General features: G+C 35.3%; 1 protein-coding gene across 3 annotated transcripts in view; it reads left to right on the plus strand.

Annotated features, from left to right (window-relative positions):
• Positions 1-19,596, plus strand: part of ASCC3 (activating signal cointegrator 1 complex subunit 3) — a 320,082-nt gene that overhangs the window by 72,173 nt on the left and 228,313 nt on the right. For all 3 annotated transcript variants that reach the window (XM_070450058.1, XM_070450057.1, XM_070450059.1), the window contains 2 exons: positions 16,077-16,277; positions 16,723-16,863. In XM_070450058.1, coding sequence (XP_070306159.1) covers positions 16,077-16,277; positions 16,723-16,863 — 342 coding nt within the window. The remainder of the gene's footprint in view (positions 1-16,076; positions 16,278-16,722; positions 16,864-19,596) is intronic.

Consider the following 19,596-nt stretch of genomic DNA (forward strand, 5'->3'; position numbering starts at 1 on the left):
GTGTACAGATTTTTGTGCAAATGTAAGTTTTCATTTCTCTGGGATAAATATCCAAGAATGCAATTACTCAGTCATATTATAATTACTTGTTTAGTTTTCTAAGAAACTACCATAATTTTTTTCCAAAGTATCATTTTATTTACCCAACAGTAATCCAGTGTGATCTAGTTTCTCCACATATTCACCAGCATTTGGTGGGTATCACTTTTTAAAATTTTTATTTTAGCCATTTTAATTCATATTTTTATATATTACTTATATTTTTCTTCTTGTGGTTTAAATGTGCACTTTCATAAGGGGCAATAATTGGGGAATACTACATTCAAATGCAGTGTCATAAGTACATAAGTAAACTCTTTGATCTCTTAGCAATGTAAATAATGATCCCAACTAGATGCTGTTACTGTGGATATTCATATAGAGCTCAGGAAAAAATATAGATGTTAACAGACTGTTAGTTTAGTTAGATGCATCTGTTAGTTTGGATCTTTTTTAAAAGGCAGGATCTTTATGTATCAGGAGAAATGTTCTTGAAGATGTTATCTTTCTCTTTTCACTGAGATCATAATTGGATTCTGCTCCTGACAGTCCTGTGGAACAATAGATAAAATGCTTTTATGTCCTTTCGCTGACTGCATGTCACATCAGATAAATTTGTCCTGTCTTTCTTGTCTTCTTAAAATACTTCTGTAATTTGATTAAAAAGATAAGGATAATTTAAAAATTCTAAAATGATGTGCAAAATTGCTGTTAATGCTCTTAAATGGGTTTTGTACTTTCCTGGAGAGGGAATAATCCAAAAAAAAAACCCAAAAAAATCATTAGATGGGCTTCTGTATTAGATAGAACTCACTCATTTGGAAGTTAGAGAAATGAAACTCAAAATAAGTTTTAGCAATGAAGACAGACTGTTGGCTTTTCTAACCAAAATATCTGGGAATAAAGCTGCCTATGCATTCAGATGGATATATAAGTTCACATGATGTCATCAGATCTTTTCCTCTATCTTCATCTCTCTGTCTGTCTTTATTTCCTTCTCTTTCCCTTCTCCCTTATCTTCTCCTCCCTTTCTTTTACCCTCTATTCCCCTCCTTTTATTTCTCTGGTTCTTTTTATCCCGACTCTCAGATACATACTTTTTACATGTAATCAGGGAAGAACATAAGACAGTAACTCCAGGCTTTCCTCTCCCCTCATTCTAAAAGCAAGAGGCTTCTCCCCATTAAAACAAAGCAAAAAAACTCCTGGGATGAGCTCTTATCTTCTTGACTTGTGTCACCAGTTCATTTCTGAACTACTTTCCCCGTGGTAGGAGTGTGGGATTCTTAATTGACTATGCTGCTCACTTGAGTTTCCTCACCCTCAGCCCTCTGTGAGCCATCAGGAGTCAAGGAGGAGTTTCCCGAAGGGAAGATGAGGCTGTTATCTTTAAAAGGAGCATGTGAAAGATGCCAAGCAGACAGAACTGTGTCTTTGATATTTTGATGAGAGTGAGGTTTGCTTTTTTGTTGGTGTTAAATCAGGTGACTGTTATCTGTTTCCACAGGCGGGAGTTACAGTTTTTAAATAGCCAATAGAATGTTATTTGGCAGAATCGGAATACTGATTCAAATATACTATTTAGTTTGGAAAAGTAATATAAAAGATGCATATAATGTTTCATTTGAGAAGTTAAGAAAGTTGAATCCTATAAAATCTCAATGTAGAGAGTTTGAGGATTTTTGTGACCCCAGATTTTTGAGTCCCGTGTTTACAGCCTAGGTCCTGAGGGAAATTATAAACAGGGTATTATCTCCGATCTTAAATTACTCCGTGTAGTGTATCTGACCCACACCATTCCTATGGAAGTGGTTAATACAGTAGGGGTATGTTGTGCAGATTTCTATGGCAGCACAGAGAAAGCAGATTATCAAGTTCACAGAAGTCTTCATGGAGGTCAATGAGGGCATAGGATTTTGCCACATAGACAAAGGAGGTGGTGGGGGGTGTATCATAGGCAAAGGATGCTCCATGAAACAGTATGTGACCTTTTGTAAACATGTATTTCAGTATTATTAGTATGCAAGCTACATATGTAGCATGGCAGCAATTAGTCTAAAAAGAGACTTGCTAGTACACATGAAGGACTTTGAAAACCATACATAGTAAGTTTAAATTCATTATTATTGGAAATGCTACTTCTTAAAAATAAATGTAAATGATCAGATTTTTTTTCACTTACAGAGATTACTCTGGTTGCAGTAAAAAAAAAACTGATGGTTGAGAGTAGAGCTGCTGCAATAATTAAAGGGAGAAATGCTGTGTGCCTGGATGAAGAAAGTGGAGCCTATGTAGAAAGTGGGACAACGGAGACTAGAGAGCTGCTAGTTAAATGTTAGTAGATGTTAGTTTAGAAGTCGTGTAACATCTGATGACAGGTTAAATGACAGGAGATGAAGCAGAGAGAAGAAACTGAAATGATATCCGGGGCAACATGGGTGAGCGCTGGTGTCATTTATTAAGATGAGAAATAGGAGAAGAGGAGCAGGGTGTGTGTGTTACGTCCGGGAGGTCACATGTTGATGAAGAGTGAGGCTGGGAATCCACTCGGACAAGCTTGAATCTTGGCTCCCCATGTTCTAGCTGAAAGACTGGGCCAAGTTATTCTCTGAGATCCAGTGTTTCACTTGTAAGATAGGGGTGATAGTACCTACCTCACTGTTTTATTGTGAGGATCAAATGAGTTCAGTTCAGTTCAGTTGCTCAGTCATGTCTGACTGTTTGCAACCCCATGGACTGCAGCACACCAGGCCTCCCTGTCTATCACCAACTCGCGGAGTTTACTCAATCTCACGTTCATTGAGTCAGTGATGCCATCCAACCATCTCATCCTCTGTCATCACATATATATGTAAAAAAATATATATGTCATCAAATAATATATGTAAAACACTTGGAAGAATTGTGAGTACTTAAGACATTTTAGATAGAATGTTAGCTTAAAATGATAAATGTAAACTGACACTGGTGAGATCAATCTGAGTGTGGATAACATGAAAAGACTTATTCTCTGGGAATTATATTTATTAAATACATTACTTCTATGTTCATTTATGCTCTTCAGGTATTCTTTCATTACAAGTGCATAGTCACTCTATGAAGACATAGGGTCAGTTCAGTTCAATTCAGTCTCTCAGTCGTGCCCGTCTCTTTGCGACCCCATGAATTGCAGCATGCCAGGCCTCCCTGTCCATCACCAACTCCTGGAGTCTACCCAAATCCATGCCCATCGAGTTGGTGTTGCCATCCAGCCATCTCATCCTCTGTCGTCCCTTTCTCCTCCTGCCCCCAATCCCTCCCAGCATCAGGGTCTTTTCCAGTGAGTCAATTCTTCGTGTGAGGTGGCCAAAGGACATAGGGTAGTTTCCAGTTAATTGATAGAAAATAAAGAAACCTGTCATTGTATTTATTGACATTTGTGGTTATCTCAAGACTAAGAGTTTGGGAAAAGGGAAGTAGAATGACTGTAAAAAACTATTACTTTTCTTGTGGTTTTACTGTGTTCTCTGAGCCTTGAAGGGATCCTAAAGCTAAGAGAGTTTATTGACACAGTTTGATTCAATCAAATTACAAAAGCAAGAAAGCTAAAGAGGCATCCAGAAAAGCACTTCAGAATGTGAATCATTTTTATGAGATCAACTTGAACAGGAAAAAATGTTACTAAAACCTGGACATACACCCAAATAAAAAGCCTTTTTCAGAAGCATCCCACAGGCTGCTTATTACACTGTCAAGTGTATTATCAGTTTCATCAGCACCATGACCTTGAATTCCTCACTGCTTTTTTTGGAGGTGGTATCAAGAAATAGTAACAAAATCTAAAGTTCAGCACTGAGAAGTGAGCTCACAATCTTTTTCATACTGATAGAGATCTTAGGGAAGAAGATTTCATAAATTTCACCAGGAAGGAAACAATGTGACAAATATTAAATTTCTGATCATTTTAACAAATTATAATTTCCCTTGATACATGTCTCACCTCACCTGGCAGTCAAAGAAACATGAGTATTCTGATAATATTTGCTACTATATATTTCAGATTTTTCAGTACTTATTACCACCAAAGCAAACAAATGAACAAACAAATATGTAAATATAGACACATTCTACATCTGTTGTAAACCCCACAACACGTTGTTATTCTTTTTGCTGTTAATAGTCTTTTTTTAAGATATCATTTAAGATGTCTAAATGATAACCAGGAAACGTCCTTACACTTGTGCATTTATCTGCTCTTTTATGCCTTTGTGTAGGGAGATTCAGATTTCCATCTGGTATTCATTTTTTCTAGTGCAAGTCTGCTGGTAATAAATTCTTTCAGTTTTGTATGTCTAAAAAAAATAATCTTTATTTTGTGTTTGTTCTTGAAAGATATTTCATTTGCTGTGAAATTTTAGGTTGATGGTTTTTTCCCTAGTACTTACAGATGTAGCTGCTTCTTGCAGCTTACAGATGTTGTCTTCTTACTTACATTGTGTCTGATAAAAAACTTGTCCTCATTCTTAATCTTCCTCTCTATATAATAAGTCTTTTTTTTTTTCTGGTTGATTTTTAGATTTTCTTTTCCTCACTGATTTTAGGTAGTTTGATTATGATGTGACTTTGTGTTAACTTTCTGTTGTTGTATAAGAAATTACCAAGATATTAGTGACTTAAAACATCCATTTATTATCTCAGCATTCTGGAGGTCCGATTTGGATGGGCTGGACTGGGTTCTCTGGACACGATTTATCAACTAAACAAAACAAAAGGATTTCAGGGGTTTTCTGTTTTAGGGGTCAATAAATGTGCAGTATATAAAAATTTGTTCCACGAGATAAGCTTTCCCATAAGAAATGTTTATATATTTTGACTCTCAGGAAACATTTATATGATTAAAAAGTAATATTTACTTGCTATGAAAGTACATTATAGTTTAAATATATGAAATAGCTAAGTCTGATTTGAAGGAGTAAATCTATATTTTCTTTTCTAAAAAAGAATTAATTTTGTCTTACGCCCTGAACTTTTGTAGGATTTTACTGTAAAGTCTACTGGGAATGCTGCAAACAACTAACCAGGAAAAGGGCACCAGCTGCTTGAAAAATACCTGCTAAGGAGAGTTATAACTAACATCTGCCTCTAGCTAGGAGTAATTGAACAAAATAACTTTCTTTACAACCTATACTTTATTGATTTTATGGGGAGGAAAATTAGAAGAGAGAAGATTAAAAGCATAGCAGCATATTGAGCTACCCCAGAATGATAATGTTAGGACTCAGATGATTTCAAAAGTCTGAAATGTACATGAATTTAACTTATAATGTGGGAATTTCAAGCTGCTTTAGAAATGAACTTTGTCCATATTTTCCAACATATCTGTGTGTTGTAGTTACGCAGGCCTATCACAGATAGACAGAATTGTTGGGTAGGATTGTATTACTACTATAGGGTTTCATTATTTGTCTTTGAAAATATATGTGAATTGGTTATCTATCATCAGGAATCATTTCTTGAGTCTTGATTGATGCAAGTCACTGTGCTATGGTGGATATCAAAAGGTTTGGAATTACGATCATGCATTTGAGGAACTAACTATTGCATTAGGCAATTAGAACTGATGGGATTCTCACCTTTACCATTTGCACATTTTGTGATGTGGATCAAGTTACATAACATCTCTGAGTTTCAGTTTCCTTATCAGTCTGTTTATTCTGAAAAGATTACATGTGTCAGCACACAGAAAACATGTAGCAGCATCTGTGATATATTTTGAAAGATGAGCTACCCAAATTGCAGTGTGGTATTGCAATCCTGACAAGGTTCAGGGCATTTGAAACTTTCTGTTAAGACATATGGAAAGGTGGAATTATTTTGGAATAAGTAACATTAAAATTCCTCAAAGATGAATACTGGGGCTTCCCCAATGGCTTAGTGGTAAAGAATCCGCCTGCAATGCAGGAGTCATGGGAGATGCAGGTTTGATCCCTGTGTTGGGAAGATCCCCTGGAGGAGGAAATGGCAACCCACTCCAGTATTCTTTCCTGGGAAATCCCATGGGCAGAGGAGCCCTGGCTGGGCTACAGTCCATGGGGTCACAAAGAGTCAGACTGAGCATAGTAGGGCACACAGCAAAGATGAATATTGAAGTAATGTAGAAAATGGCTTTAAATTGATAGAGGTAAAGCAAAGGAATTTGCATTTTTTTAGTTAATACTGTACATTTTTTTAGACACATTATATCACATTATTTAACTGAATCCCCTGTATAAATCCTGAAAGCAAGATGTTTTGGAAAGGACAAGGTTCATTGGATTGAATGGTGCAAATATCAAACAGTGGCTAAATAAACATAGGGTTACCTTGCTTTTTGTATTCTCTGCAAGCTCTTACATTCTTGATAAATTTTAGAGTTGTATGAAAATAATAATTATGTAATTTGAAAGTGTTAGTTGCTCAGTCATGTCCAACTGATTGCAACCCCATGGACTGTAGCCCACCAGCCTCCTCTGTCCGTGGAATTCTCCAGGCAAGAATACTGGAGTGGGTTGCCATTCCCTTCTTCAGGAATCTTTCCGACCCATGGATCAACCCCAGGTCTCCTGCATTGCAGGCGAATTCCTTACCATTTGAGCCATTAGGGAAACCCCAGTAATTATGTAATTTGGGTAGTTTTGAATATATCAGAGGAAATCAATATATGCAGAAATTGTCATGCTTTATTGTATAACTTTCATAATTTCTTCCTTTAAGTGTTTTGCTTATCCTTTAAATCTTTACATACTACACAAGGAGTTCAAGTAAAGCATTTGTCATACAGGGAGGGTCCCCCTACCTAACTTCTCCCTTCTAATTTGATACATGTTTAAACCAAAGTTTTTCTGAGTAAAATGTACTTTAATCTTCCTGGAGTAGGTTGGGTTAACTTATGAAAAAACTAGATGACTAAGAAAAACTTAATCACTATGTTCAGTGTAGGTAGGAAAAGTTAGGTAGGCTAACAATTCTCAGTCTTGCTTGTTCGCAATAATCACTCGAAGGACTGTTAAAAAATGTCCAGATTACTATTCCCCATCTTAGCAAATAAATGAAGCTCTCAAGGGTTGAGAAGAAAGTCAAAGCCAAGTGTGTTGTTAAGCAGTGGAATATTTGAATACACACATGTGCGTGCACATTTGTCTATTGAATTATTCTAAATAAGTCATTAATACTTTCATTTATATAATGGGTTTTTGCTATATAGTTTTTGTTCTATATTAGATGAATTCTTGACTTGACATCATAATAAGTTATTCAAATACTGTAAGGTTAGTTAGGGAAAATAGTTCATTATCCTTCAAAGTGAAGTGAAAGTCACTCAGTCGTGTCCGACTCTTTGCAAACCCATGGACTATGCAGTCCATGGAATTCTCCAGGCCAGAATACTGGACTGGGTAGCCTTTTCTTTCTCCAGGGCATCTTCCCAACCCAGGGATCGAACCCAGGTCTCCCGCATTGCAGGCACATTCTTTACCAGCTGAGCCACAAGAGAAGCCATATCCTTCAAAACACTTCATTTTATGAGGATTGTCTTAATATTACATTTTCTTGTGTAAGGATTATATATTTAAAATGACATCCTTGATTTACTTAATTAGTTTTGGAAAGTTTAAAACTTAAACTGTAAAACTTAAAACATACTGTAAAAACATTTTAAATTTTAAATGAAGAAATTACCTATAATTTAATAAATACAACATTTTTGTGAACTTGACTGCATTCTGCATTAAGTGCCTAAATACTTCACCTGCTTTAAAGATTTCAAGCAAGCTAATGAAAGTAATTTAAAAGTTAAGGTCAGAGCTAAAACTGGTTATTACTATAAATACCAGCCAAGAAACTGAAAATGACATTTTCTTTGTGGGACTCCACTGAATTGGACAGAGACTCTTCTGTTGCATTGCCGTGGTTAGAGGTATGGCTGTTTATTAGCAGGCAGGCCCCACAATTCTGGTCAAAAAGACTGTAATAACAATTAAATAATAATGTCTTACATTTTTAAGGTCTAACACTTAAAAAAAGTGATATCCTGGAGGGCTACTTACAATATATAATGTCAGGATAAATTCATCTCCCTTATGAAAATAATTTATTTCCTTAGTAGAAAATGCCTTATTCTTTGCCTCTAATTTTACTTCTGCTTTAAGCATCTAAAGTTTGTATATGTAATTATAATCCTGGTTTGTGAATCCAGCCCTTGTTTATTTTAGAGACGCAGCCAAACCTAGCCAGCTCACTCAAAACTGAGGTTCCACCGTGTTTTTGTTTTTGCTTTTTTATTTTTGGCCCTGTTGTGTGGCCTGTGTGATCTTAGTCTCCCAACCAGGGATCTAACCCATGCCCCTTGAACTCGGAGTGCAGAGTCTTAACCACTGGACTGCCAGAGTTCCCTTTTACTGTCTTTTTGTGCATTGGGAATGTGACTCTTGGTGTTTCATGACATCAGACCTGCTGACTGTGCTGGCAGAAACCCACATGTGCAATCACGATGAGTTATCAGTGGAATTCGTTATTGTACAGAGTTTTGTCTTTCAGAATTTCCTCTTGAGATTTTCTTCTTCAGTTTTCTCAATAGTTAAGCCTTAGCACAAACCTGGAAGTAAGGAGGATACCTTCCCCTTCCAAGAAGAAGAGAGTGCTCCTTTTTTCTAACACCCATTACGCCTTAAGTTCTCAATTAAAGGTGCTAGTGTTGCTATTATTCGTTTTTCTTTCCTTGTATTTTTCTCTTCAAGGCTAGTAATACCTACTTATTTATCATTTTGTCATCAGGGAGTTCAGTGTATTTAGAGGATCCATCTATTTATTTAATTGGATTTTTTGGGTTGTTGTCAAATGGACTATCTTCAGGATGAGAGAATTTTTAGAAATTGATTCTTCAGGGCATATGGAGTATTTTTGGTTACTCTTTTAAATGGTGTAAATGCATTCCTTTAAATAATATGAAAGGATTATGAATTATGCATTGTGATTTCTTACTGCTTTCTTGTACGTAATGAAAATTGGCTGTTTCATATTAGACAATAACTAACTTACTTGATTTTCACAAAATCTTACAATCTCATTTCCTTCAAAGATTCAATAGAAGATTACTCTCCCGAGGTCTTTTGTTGCTAAGACTTAATTTCCTCTACCCAGATTATCCCGTTCAAAATGAATTAATATCATAAAACATTAAAACATATAACTCTCCAGTAAAGAGTAACTAATAATGACCATACACTGTCTTTCTTATCTCCTTTTTTCTTTTTACCCCTTATCTCTTAATCAACAGCATTCAGTAATTTTTCAATGTGTTTTCAAGTAGGAGTACAAATTGAAAATTTGGTTTTTGGTAAAGATATAGAACTCTTCATACGACATAATGAAAAACAGAGTGAATCAGTTACTTTTTATTAATGTAAAACATTGTTTAGAGCTGTTAAGAAAGAAATGATTACCATTTTTAATACATTAAGACAGCATAGACTAAATCTTCCCTTTTTGTTTTTCCTCAAGATAAATATTTTTTTATGTATAGAGAAAAGCATTTTGGGGGATCTGATTATAAAATCTGCTCTATAAAAAATAATATCTAAAATATAATATCTAAATTTATAAAACAGAAGGTAAAATTCCTTTATAACCCCGGATCCAGTGAAGCAGTTTGATATATATCATTTCATAGTTTTTTGTATAACAGTTTATATTTAATTAATTATGTTCTGTGACGTATTTTGTTTTCCCCTTTTAGGTATGTTTTTTTGTAAGAATATATATCTTCCTCATCCTTTTAGGGTTTCCCAGGTGGCTCAGTGCTAAACAATCCACCTGCCAAGCAGGAGATGCAGGTTCAATCCTGGGTTGGGAAGATCACCTGGAGATGGAAATGGCAACCCACTCCAGTAATCTTGCTTGGGAAATCCCATGGACAGAGGAGGCTGGCAGGTTACAGTCCATGAAGTTGCAAAGAGTCAGACACAACTTAGCGACTAAACAACAGCATCCTATGTAACTACTGTAATTCATAAAGAATGCATCATGAATTGTTTGTCTTCTGTTTATGTACATTCAAATTGTATTAGCTTTTTCTTAAATTATGAATAACATTTTAGCATGTATCTTTGAGCTTAATCTGGCATTCTTGTTCAGTTAGTATAACTTAGGTAAATTTTTTGGAAGTGGAATTTTTAGGCTAAATGATATGCAGATTTCTCAGTGTTGATCATTTAAAAGCAATGTGTATGATGCATATGAAGACATAAAAATTACAAGAATAATCCAGTTTAAAAAGTCTTAAACAACCAGATTAAAAAACATTCTTACTGTATTTTGCATTTATTTATTAATATGGTCAATATTTTCATGACTTTATATTTTTATATTTTATATCTATATATATTTTTATTTTTATAAAATTAAGTTATGCTTGGTTAAAAAAGATCATTATAAGGAACAAAAGTGTAAAAAATAATTAAATCAGTAAACTTTATAAGTTTTTAACTTGGACTTTAAAATCTGAACTTGTTCCAGTCCTTGCTCGGCTACTTCTTGGCCATTGGTCCTAGGGCACAGTCTTCAATTCCTCTGTGCCCAGTTTCCCTATCTTTAAATTAAGGATAATAAAAAAAAAGATCCACTTCATGGGTTTTCTTTGGATACTGAGAGAAATAATCCCCTTAAAGCATATAAAGTGAAGCCTCATATGTAGTATGTGCTCAATAGAAATGCTAGCTAACTGGTACTATTATCGTTAAATGAACTAGTGAATAATATACCTGCCAATTTAAATAATAAGGAATTTATTATCTTCTGGATTTATCTATAATTCGAGAGTATTAAAAGTGACATTTTAGGTTTTGTTGTAACGTGCACATCTGCAGATGTTGCCGCAGATCATCAGTGTGGGGTTTCAGCCAGTGAAGTAGTGTGCCTGGTCATTGAAGGTTGTGGCGTGGAGGTGTGCAGTAGGAGAGGTGTAGCTGGGGCCTAAGGAACAAACTGGTGACCTAGGCTCACCTGCTCCACCTTTAGCTCTTCAAGACGGAATATAAGCCCTGATAGCTTGGCACTTGCTGGGCAGAGTTCAGTGCATGATGAACAAGTGGGAGGGTACGTTTGAGATAACAGCAGGGTGTAATTTAGGCTTTGCATTTAATGATAGATCTGGACTTTTGATGAAACTGTACCATCTTGGGTGAGGTCCCTGATCTAATGTTATAGGTATTAGGTACTGTAGGAAGAGAATCTGTTTCTTGTATTCCTAAACTTGTGATAGAGAAAAGCCTTTGAGGAATTCAGCATATGAAGACCAAAAAAGAGAATGTTGAGGAAGACAATGAAAGGAGGGACATATGACTTAATTTAAAGAAACTTCAAGAGGGTAATTCAATTTAACTTTATTTTAAAATTAAAAAAAAATTTTTGGCCATGCTGCACAGAATGTGGGATCTTAATTCCCCAACCAGGGGCGAACCCATGTCCCCTGCATTGGGAGCACAGAGTCGTTATCACTGGATCATCAGGGAAGTCCTTCAGTTTTTCTTTTTCTCTCTGTAGGGTAAAACTCTAGGAATAGTGAGAGGAACTTTTTAATACGAAATATTTTTGCAATACTTGAGAGCTCATTTAGGCATCACAACTTAATCAGACCTATCTTAATTTTTCTATTTTTTTAAGGAAGTCAGTTGTATATCTTTGTGCATGCCTGTTATCTTTTTCTTCTTCTGTATTATCACATTGTAAAAACTAGAAATCTTTAAATAGCAAATTATCTCTTTAATTTATTCTTGTCCCCTCTCAGCCCAGATCCTTACTTCCTTCTATCACTATATTAGATTGTGAGTATCCTTCTAAAATGTCTACAAGAAAATATGAACATATTTTAATGTTAAATATTAAGCATATACAAATAGTAGATTCTTATTCCCTATTCCCTACTGCTATCATCTTTTTAAAAAAAGTTTTATTGATGTATAGTTGCTTTCCTACCATCTTTGAGAAAAGTTGTATAATATTGCTGTGCATCTTGCTGTTTTCCATCTTAGTAAACAGAACATATTCCATGGCTGAGCAGCTTATAGTGTGGAATATGGTTTGTAAGAAACAGGAGAGCAGTGGATTCCAGCATATAGAGCTTGGACTGACTGTACTGAGTTGTGAAATTTTGAGCCTAAGGCACATGCTATCTAAAAATGGAAGAAACTTAAACTGTGAAAATTATGTCTTTGGTATCTATATGATTTTTCCTAGATATATGCTGAGATTGATGTTTACTGTTTAAAACTTAAGCTTATGATACATACACTAACTTGGGAGGGATGACATGATCTTGGCTTCATCTTAGGTACCCAGTTAATGCGTTTTAACTGGTACTACCTACATTTGATTATTAAAACATTTAATGCAGTATGTTTAGTGTACATTTTTGTTCTTCCAGGTAAATCGTATTATACAGAGTAGTTTTTTAAAGATAAAACCTGCATTTGACAGCAGTCTGTGTAGCTAGTGTTTGGTAAAGTATATTAGAAGCATATAGTTTCTATGGATTTGCATATATGAGCCATGTCATTTCTGTGAGATTAGTAGTATGATGAATCCAAAATATGCATAGACAAGTGGATTTAGAATGAAACTTGTAACATTTTCATCTACTGATTATAGTGTTTTGAAAATGCATAGTAAAACTAAAAGGGAAAATGGTACATATTTAGAATGACTATCTGAGCTAAACAAAGCCTTTATGATAAATTAGCCATGAGTTACTCAGTTTTCTGTTTAAGAGCAAATATTAACATACTAAGAAAAATAATTGCAGCTTAACTTTTTATACTCATTAGCATAAAAAGTCAATACATGAGTTAGGATATTAAATATTTGGAAGCAATGATTGTTAGTGCCACTTAATTAGACATTGGTGGATGTTTCATGTATAAATAAAATGATGGATATTATTATTACATAGTTCGAAATTTGAGTAAATCAGAGTTTTGATATAGTCGCACTTTTCTTCCTCTTTAATCTTTAGTTTTCCTAAGATATTTGTGAATATAATTTGAATATTTTTCAAATACAAGAAATTCCTTATGCATAATGAACTTCAACTTAATTATCTCATGTTCCAGTAGCTCACAGAATTTATTTGAAGTACATTAAATATTCTAGTAATATTTTTAAATAAAGTTATGGTTGCTATCTCTGCACATTCCTTTTATTCTTTTACTGATAAGTTTATTCATGAAAATTGTTTCATTCATTTTTCTAAACTTTAAATAAAAAAACAAAAAAAAAAACTTGGGAGAAGGGGGCAGAACATGAGCTGCTTAAAGTAATTTACAAATTTTTGTGGGTTTTTTGGGGTAACTTGCTTTTTCTCATCAGCATGTTATATTACTACTAAAGAGTGTATATATGCAACAGTATTTTAAGGATTCTTTTGCAGTGGTTTTGAATATAGAATTATTAACTGGCAAAAATCATTGTATGATGGTATTTTAGACAGCATATGTATTTGGTGGTAATTTGTATTGAAGCTAAAGGAAAATCAGTTCAAGTCTCATCTCTTCCACAGTTTATTAATGCTGTGGACTTGAGTGAGCTGTTTAACTTCTCTTTACACCTCGGTTTCCTCTGCTTCCCTGCAATCTTTCAGGAAAATCTAGAGATAAAGAGTCTCTACAGTAGTTCAGTCTTCTTAGTCTGGTCGTGACCACTGTTCCATCTGCATCATCTCTGCTGCCCCTTCCTCCCATCTCTTGTCTCACAACTACTAACTTTTAATAAGCTCTCGGTGTCTTTCTAATACTCTCTCCCTTCTGCCTGAAATAGCATTCTGCTTACTGAGATTCTCCCTCAGATGCCTCAGCACGTGGTTTTTATCTTTAATATAGACAGCTAAACTGACGTAATATAATTCTGTCACCTTTTCCCCCTTTAAACCACAAACTAATATGTTGTAAGAATCATTTTAGACCTCCCTAACTTTCGTTAAGAGAAAGAATATTTATATTTATATAAGTCCTTAGCACAGTAATATTTGTGTAAGTGACCAATACATGATTGTTGAACAGAATGCGATAAACCTCCATGTGTCAGCATTTTCTTCTGATGCCTTAGTTTACTTCTTGATTGAACTGTAATCTTTAGGAACAAAGGAAAAGTTTCTTATTCAAGGTTGGATATAGGTTTTTTTTCCCTAGAACTACTGCATATTTTGCTTAAATCCAGTCTACTGTTCCTTTGGAAGATATTGTGTATGAAGTGTGTATCTTTTTAAGACTTGTACTGTTTTCCCTCATTTACTCAACTGACTTATCAATCAATAAAAATTTATTCATAGGCCTACTGTGTTCCTGGCAACTCGTTAAGTACTATGGTAATGCAAAGAGTAATAAAACTGAATTCTTAGTTTGAATCCAGTGGGCCAGATGTACATATAAACAAATTATTTCAGTGTTTGTGAGTAAGGATCATAATGACAATATATAAAGAAGGTATTATGGAATGTCTAGCTGATGAGAGAAATGGGAGTGTCCTTAAATCTTTTGAATTATGGCAGAATATAAATGCATAAATAATTATGTGTGGAATTGGAGGGGACCAGAGATTACATTTGAACTCAAAGTGATAATGAAGAATTTCTCCAGGCTGGGAAAGGCATTATAAGTAGTGCAAAGGCACAAAAAATGTCCAGAGAATAGTATGTATAGATAGTGGTAGTAGAAGATTATAAACAAGGGTTCACATTTTGAAGGGTCCTGTTTGCTGTACCTTCTGTGTCTTAAAGGATCTGTGTATTCTGTATAGTTAAAATTGACAGTGAGAAGTCAGAAAATATTCAAGCTGGAATGTGACATGATCAGATCTCTAATCTAGGAATAGTGGATTCTATATTTCTTGTCATGAGCCTATAAAGACTGGAAATTGCAGCATTCATTTGCCATAGTATTTTAGAAGCTTTATATAAGAGACAAAGATGACATAGGACAGTGATGATCAGTTCAGTTCAGTCGCTCAGTTGTGTCCGACTCTTTACGACCCCATGGACTGCAGCATGCCAGGCCTCCTTGTCCATCACCAACTCCCAAAGTTTACTCAGACTCATGCCAGTGATGAGTCAGTGATGCCATCTAACCAGCTCATCCTCTGTGGTCCCCTTCTCCTCCTGCCTTTTATCTTTCCCAGCATCAGGGTCTTTTCAAATGAGTCAGCTCTTCCCATCACGTGGCCAAAGTAGTAGAGTTTCAGCTTCAACATCAGTTCTTCCAATGAATATTCAGGACTGATTTTGCTCAGGATGGACTGGTTGGATTTCTTTGCAGTCCTAGGGACTCGCAAGAGTCTTTTCCAACACCACAGTTCAAAAGCATCAATTCTTTGGCACTCAGCTTTATTTATAGTCCAAATCTCACGTCCATATATGATCACTGGAAAAACCATTTGTTTGACCTTTGTTGGCAAAATAATGTCTCTGCTTTTTAATATTCTGTCTAGGTTGATCATAGCTTTTATTCCAAGGAGTAGGCACCTTTTAATTTCATGGCTGCGGTCACCATCTGCAGTGATTTTGGAGCCCAAAAAAATAAAATCTGCCTCTGTTTCCACTGTTTCTCCATCTATTTGCCATGAAGTGATGGGACCAGATGCCATGATCTTAGTTTTCTGAATGTTGAGCTTTAAGCCAGTTTTTTCACTCTCCTCTTTCACTTTCATCAAGAGGCTTTTTTAGCTCCTCTTCACTGTCTGCCATAAGGGTGGTGTCATCTGCATATCTGAGGTTATTGATATTTCTCCCGGCAATCTTGATTCCAGCTTGTGCTGGATACAGGTGTAGTCTCATCATATTTTTCAAATTGAGTGAGTTTCATTTCCCAGGTGCAATTGTTGTGAGTTGTTTTCAACTGCATACAACTTAAATATAGGATATGAGAGACTAAATAAATTAGTCTTTCTTTTTAATTAAAAAAAGATGGCATTTGATGTTTTGTGTGGGACCTTCACATTTTCATTTTATTGTTGATATTTTTTGTTTTTCTTTTTAGATTGGACAGCTGGCTTTTAAAGGAATGAGGAGACTGAATAGAATCCAGTCAATTGTGTTTGAGACTGCCTACAACACCAATGAGAACATGCTGATTTGTGCCCCTACTGGAGCTGGAAAAACCAACATTGCGATGCTTACAGTTTTACATGAAATTCGCCAACATTTTCAGCAAGGTGTTATCAAAAAGAATGAATTTAAGGTAGGAATTAAATTGAACAACAGCTTTTTAAATTGTAAAATCTAAAACCATTTTTCAGTTGTATATTTTGTCTGATATCTGGTAGTTTTTAAGGATATTACACAGGAAGTCATATAGAGAATGCTGCATGGTTTCCTTCATTACTTTTAGGCAATACTTCTTTGTGTTATGAAAGTCCCACTACCCCTGTGAAAGCTATCAAAATGCACTTAGCTTTAAAGCACCAATTTTCAAAGTGATGATGCTATATAACCATTCTGTAGTTCTTTAAACAGATGTACACTTATACAACAAAGATAAGTATTTTTCATCTATCAATATTAAGATTTTTCACCATAAGTGTCTAGAATCATATATCACAATAAATATGACTTCAGTTGACTTCTTTGAAACAAATGACATTGTAGTTTTACTCATTCATCAAGCTAGTGTTTCTTGGGCGCAGATTGTATATGTTGCTCCAATGAAAGCCTTGGCAGCTGAAATGACAAATTACTTCAGCAAACGTCTGGAGCCACTGGGCATTGTTGTGAAAGAATTGACTGGTGACATGCAGTTGTCAAAAAATGAAATTTTACGAACTCAGGTATGTTGTATACTTAGATTTTTTTGTTGTTTAATACTGTTCTTTTTTTCCAGGTAATTGTGAAAATTGTTACACAACTGTTCTTTAAGTAACTATAAAATGTAATATGAATATTACATAGTGAACTTCTTTTGTTTGTAGCCATATCTTAACATCTACAGAAGAGGTTTTTACTGGTGCTTTATTCTGTTATATCCCTTCTAACTTCCATAATTCTTGCTGTATCTGGAATATTGTTAGATTCCTAGTGTAGATGTTTAAGTCATTGACAATAGATATTGATCTTTTAAAACAATAGGCAGTGAGGATGTAAATAAGACCAGGCTTCAGTTTTAAGAGCAGGAAAATATATTGACCTTTAAATGATCCCATAAGCATTCTGAACTATTCCATGAAGATGATTTAATGTACATAAAAAAGTTTTTAGTCATCCTTTTTTTAGAAAATAGGATACCATTAAATCATAACACTGTATATAGCACTGTATTAAGTGAAATGTATGACAACTAAGGCATCTAAGATACAATCTCTGCCTGCGAGGAACTTATATTATGACTGAATAAACAAAAACTACATTAGAACTGCAACTAGATTATCATTAATGGATGCAACATGTAAGTAAGGTGATGTTCATAGTGCTTTAAAAAAATGATATGTAACCAAATATTAATGGGAGAATTCAGGGAAATTTAGTGGAAAATAGATGATGAGTCTTTTGAAACAGTGACGAGACATTGATTTAAAATGTGATTGGAGATTATCTTCAGGCCCTAAGGCTGCCATAACAAATTATCACAAGCTTTGTGGCTTAAAATACCAGAAACTTCCTTCTCTCACAGTTCTGGAGGTCAGAAGTCTGAAAGCAGGGTGGCGGTGGGACTTCGTTGTTTCTGCAGGCTCTGATACCGTATCCTCTTCACGTCTGTCTCCTAGTTTTTGGTGGCTGCTGGCAGTCCTTGGCGTTGTGCAGCCTGTACGCACATCACTCCAATCTCTGCCTCCGTTCTCAGAGGGATGCTTCTCCTGCATATCTTTCCTCCTGCTTTTCTGGGAACACTCTTTAGGACCTACCCTAGTACACATGATCTTATCTGAAGGTCCTTACCTTCAGCATGTCCACAAAGATACTTTTTCTAAATAAGGCTGACTTCTGGGTAGATGTACATTTTGGGATGCAACAATCCAACCCAACAATGGGAATACTGGGTACAGTGAAACACACAGCAAAGATAGAAAAATCCAGTTCCAGTTGAATATATTTTGGACTTGATAAGGATAGAGTGCATTGTAATAAACATTTTGGTCAGTTTTGCCAGTTATTTTTACTTTTTGTTGACACTCTTCTTTTTCCATAGACAGTCGAAAAAATCAAATCTTAATATTTATATACAGGCATGTTCATATAGGGGCTTTCCTGGTGACTCAGTGGTAGCAAATCCACCTGCCAATGCAGGAGATGCAGGTTTGGTCCCTGGGTCAGAAAGATCCCCTGGAGAAGGAAATGGCAACCCTCTCCAGTGTTCTTGCCTGGGAAGTCCCATGTGCAGAAGAGCCTGGCAGGCTACAGTCCATGGGGTCCCAAAAGAGTCAGACATGACTTAGTGACTAAACAACAACAGTGTTCTGTAGTATTTTTAAAAATATATAGCAAAGATTTGGAAGAAGTTCAATATCTATGACTAGAAGACTAGTTGAACAGTATGATATTTCACTTGATGAGGTAAAATATTCCTTAAAGTTATGTTTTCTGGGAATTTGTAATGACCTTAGAAATTAAAGTTTAGAAAAAAAATTAAAGAAACAACTCTTTATGTTAATATAATTATCTATTCTATATAACAACTAAAACACTATCAGGAGGAATAATTACATTAATAGTAGTTATGTCTGGTTGTAGGATTATGGAAGATTTTTTTCCCCATGTTTTCTACCATAAGAATGTGTTAATGTTATCATCTATAAAATATGCATAATTTTTATTTTACTTTAGGCATTGTTTTATTTAGCATAATTATTTTTCTTCAGTATAGTTGTTTCATAACCTATCACTCAATGCAAATGTAACACTGCAGTTCTACTGAGGAGAATGAGGCTTGCTGAGGTAACAGTTTTTGCCTGGGGTCCCATTTCTAGTAAATCATGTGGAAAGAACTGGATTCCAAGTTTTCAAATTTCAAAGTCTGTGATAAGTTTCTGCTAAAATATGTCACTTGTGCCTAACACAATTTATTGTTGGTGGCGGTGGTCTTGGTGATTTAAACCACCAGGACAGCGACAGAACTTGGTAGTATTTGAAAGAAAATCAGTAAAACGAGGGTATGGTGTGACCACGCGAGGGAAAAAGTGGTACAATGAAATTAAGAAAAGAAGTAAATCAGTTCTTTCCTCTTTTGCTATTTGCAATTCTAGGCTTGGGAAATTTTCTGTAAATGTTGTTTGGCTGTGGTCATCATACCTCACTCACTGCTATGCCAAATCTCGGGCTTTTCCTGTGTCTTTCTGTTCTAGTCTTCACTGCGTTCAGTTCAGTCACTCAGTCTTGCCTGACTCTTTGCGACCCCATGAACCGCAGCATGCCAGGCCTCCATCTGTTTCCCCATCTATCTGCCATGAAGTGATGGGACCGGATGCCATGATCTTAGTTTTCTGAATGTTGCACTTTTAGCCAACTTTTTCACTCTCCTCTTTCACTTCATTTTCCTATTTGGAACCAGTCTGTTGTTCCATGTCCAG

The sequence above is a fragment of the Odocoileus virginianus genome, chromosome 19 (assembly GCF_023699985.2).
Source record: "Odocoileus virginianus isolate 20LAN1187 ecotype Illinois chromosome 19, Ovbor_1.2, whole genome shotgun sequence".
Lineage (NCBI taxonomy): Eukaryota > Metazoa > Chordata > Mammalia > Artiodactyla > Cervidae > Odocoileus > Odocoileus virginianus.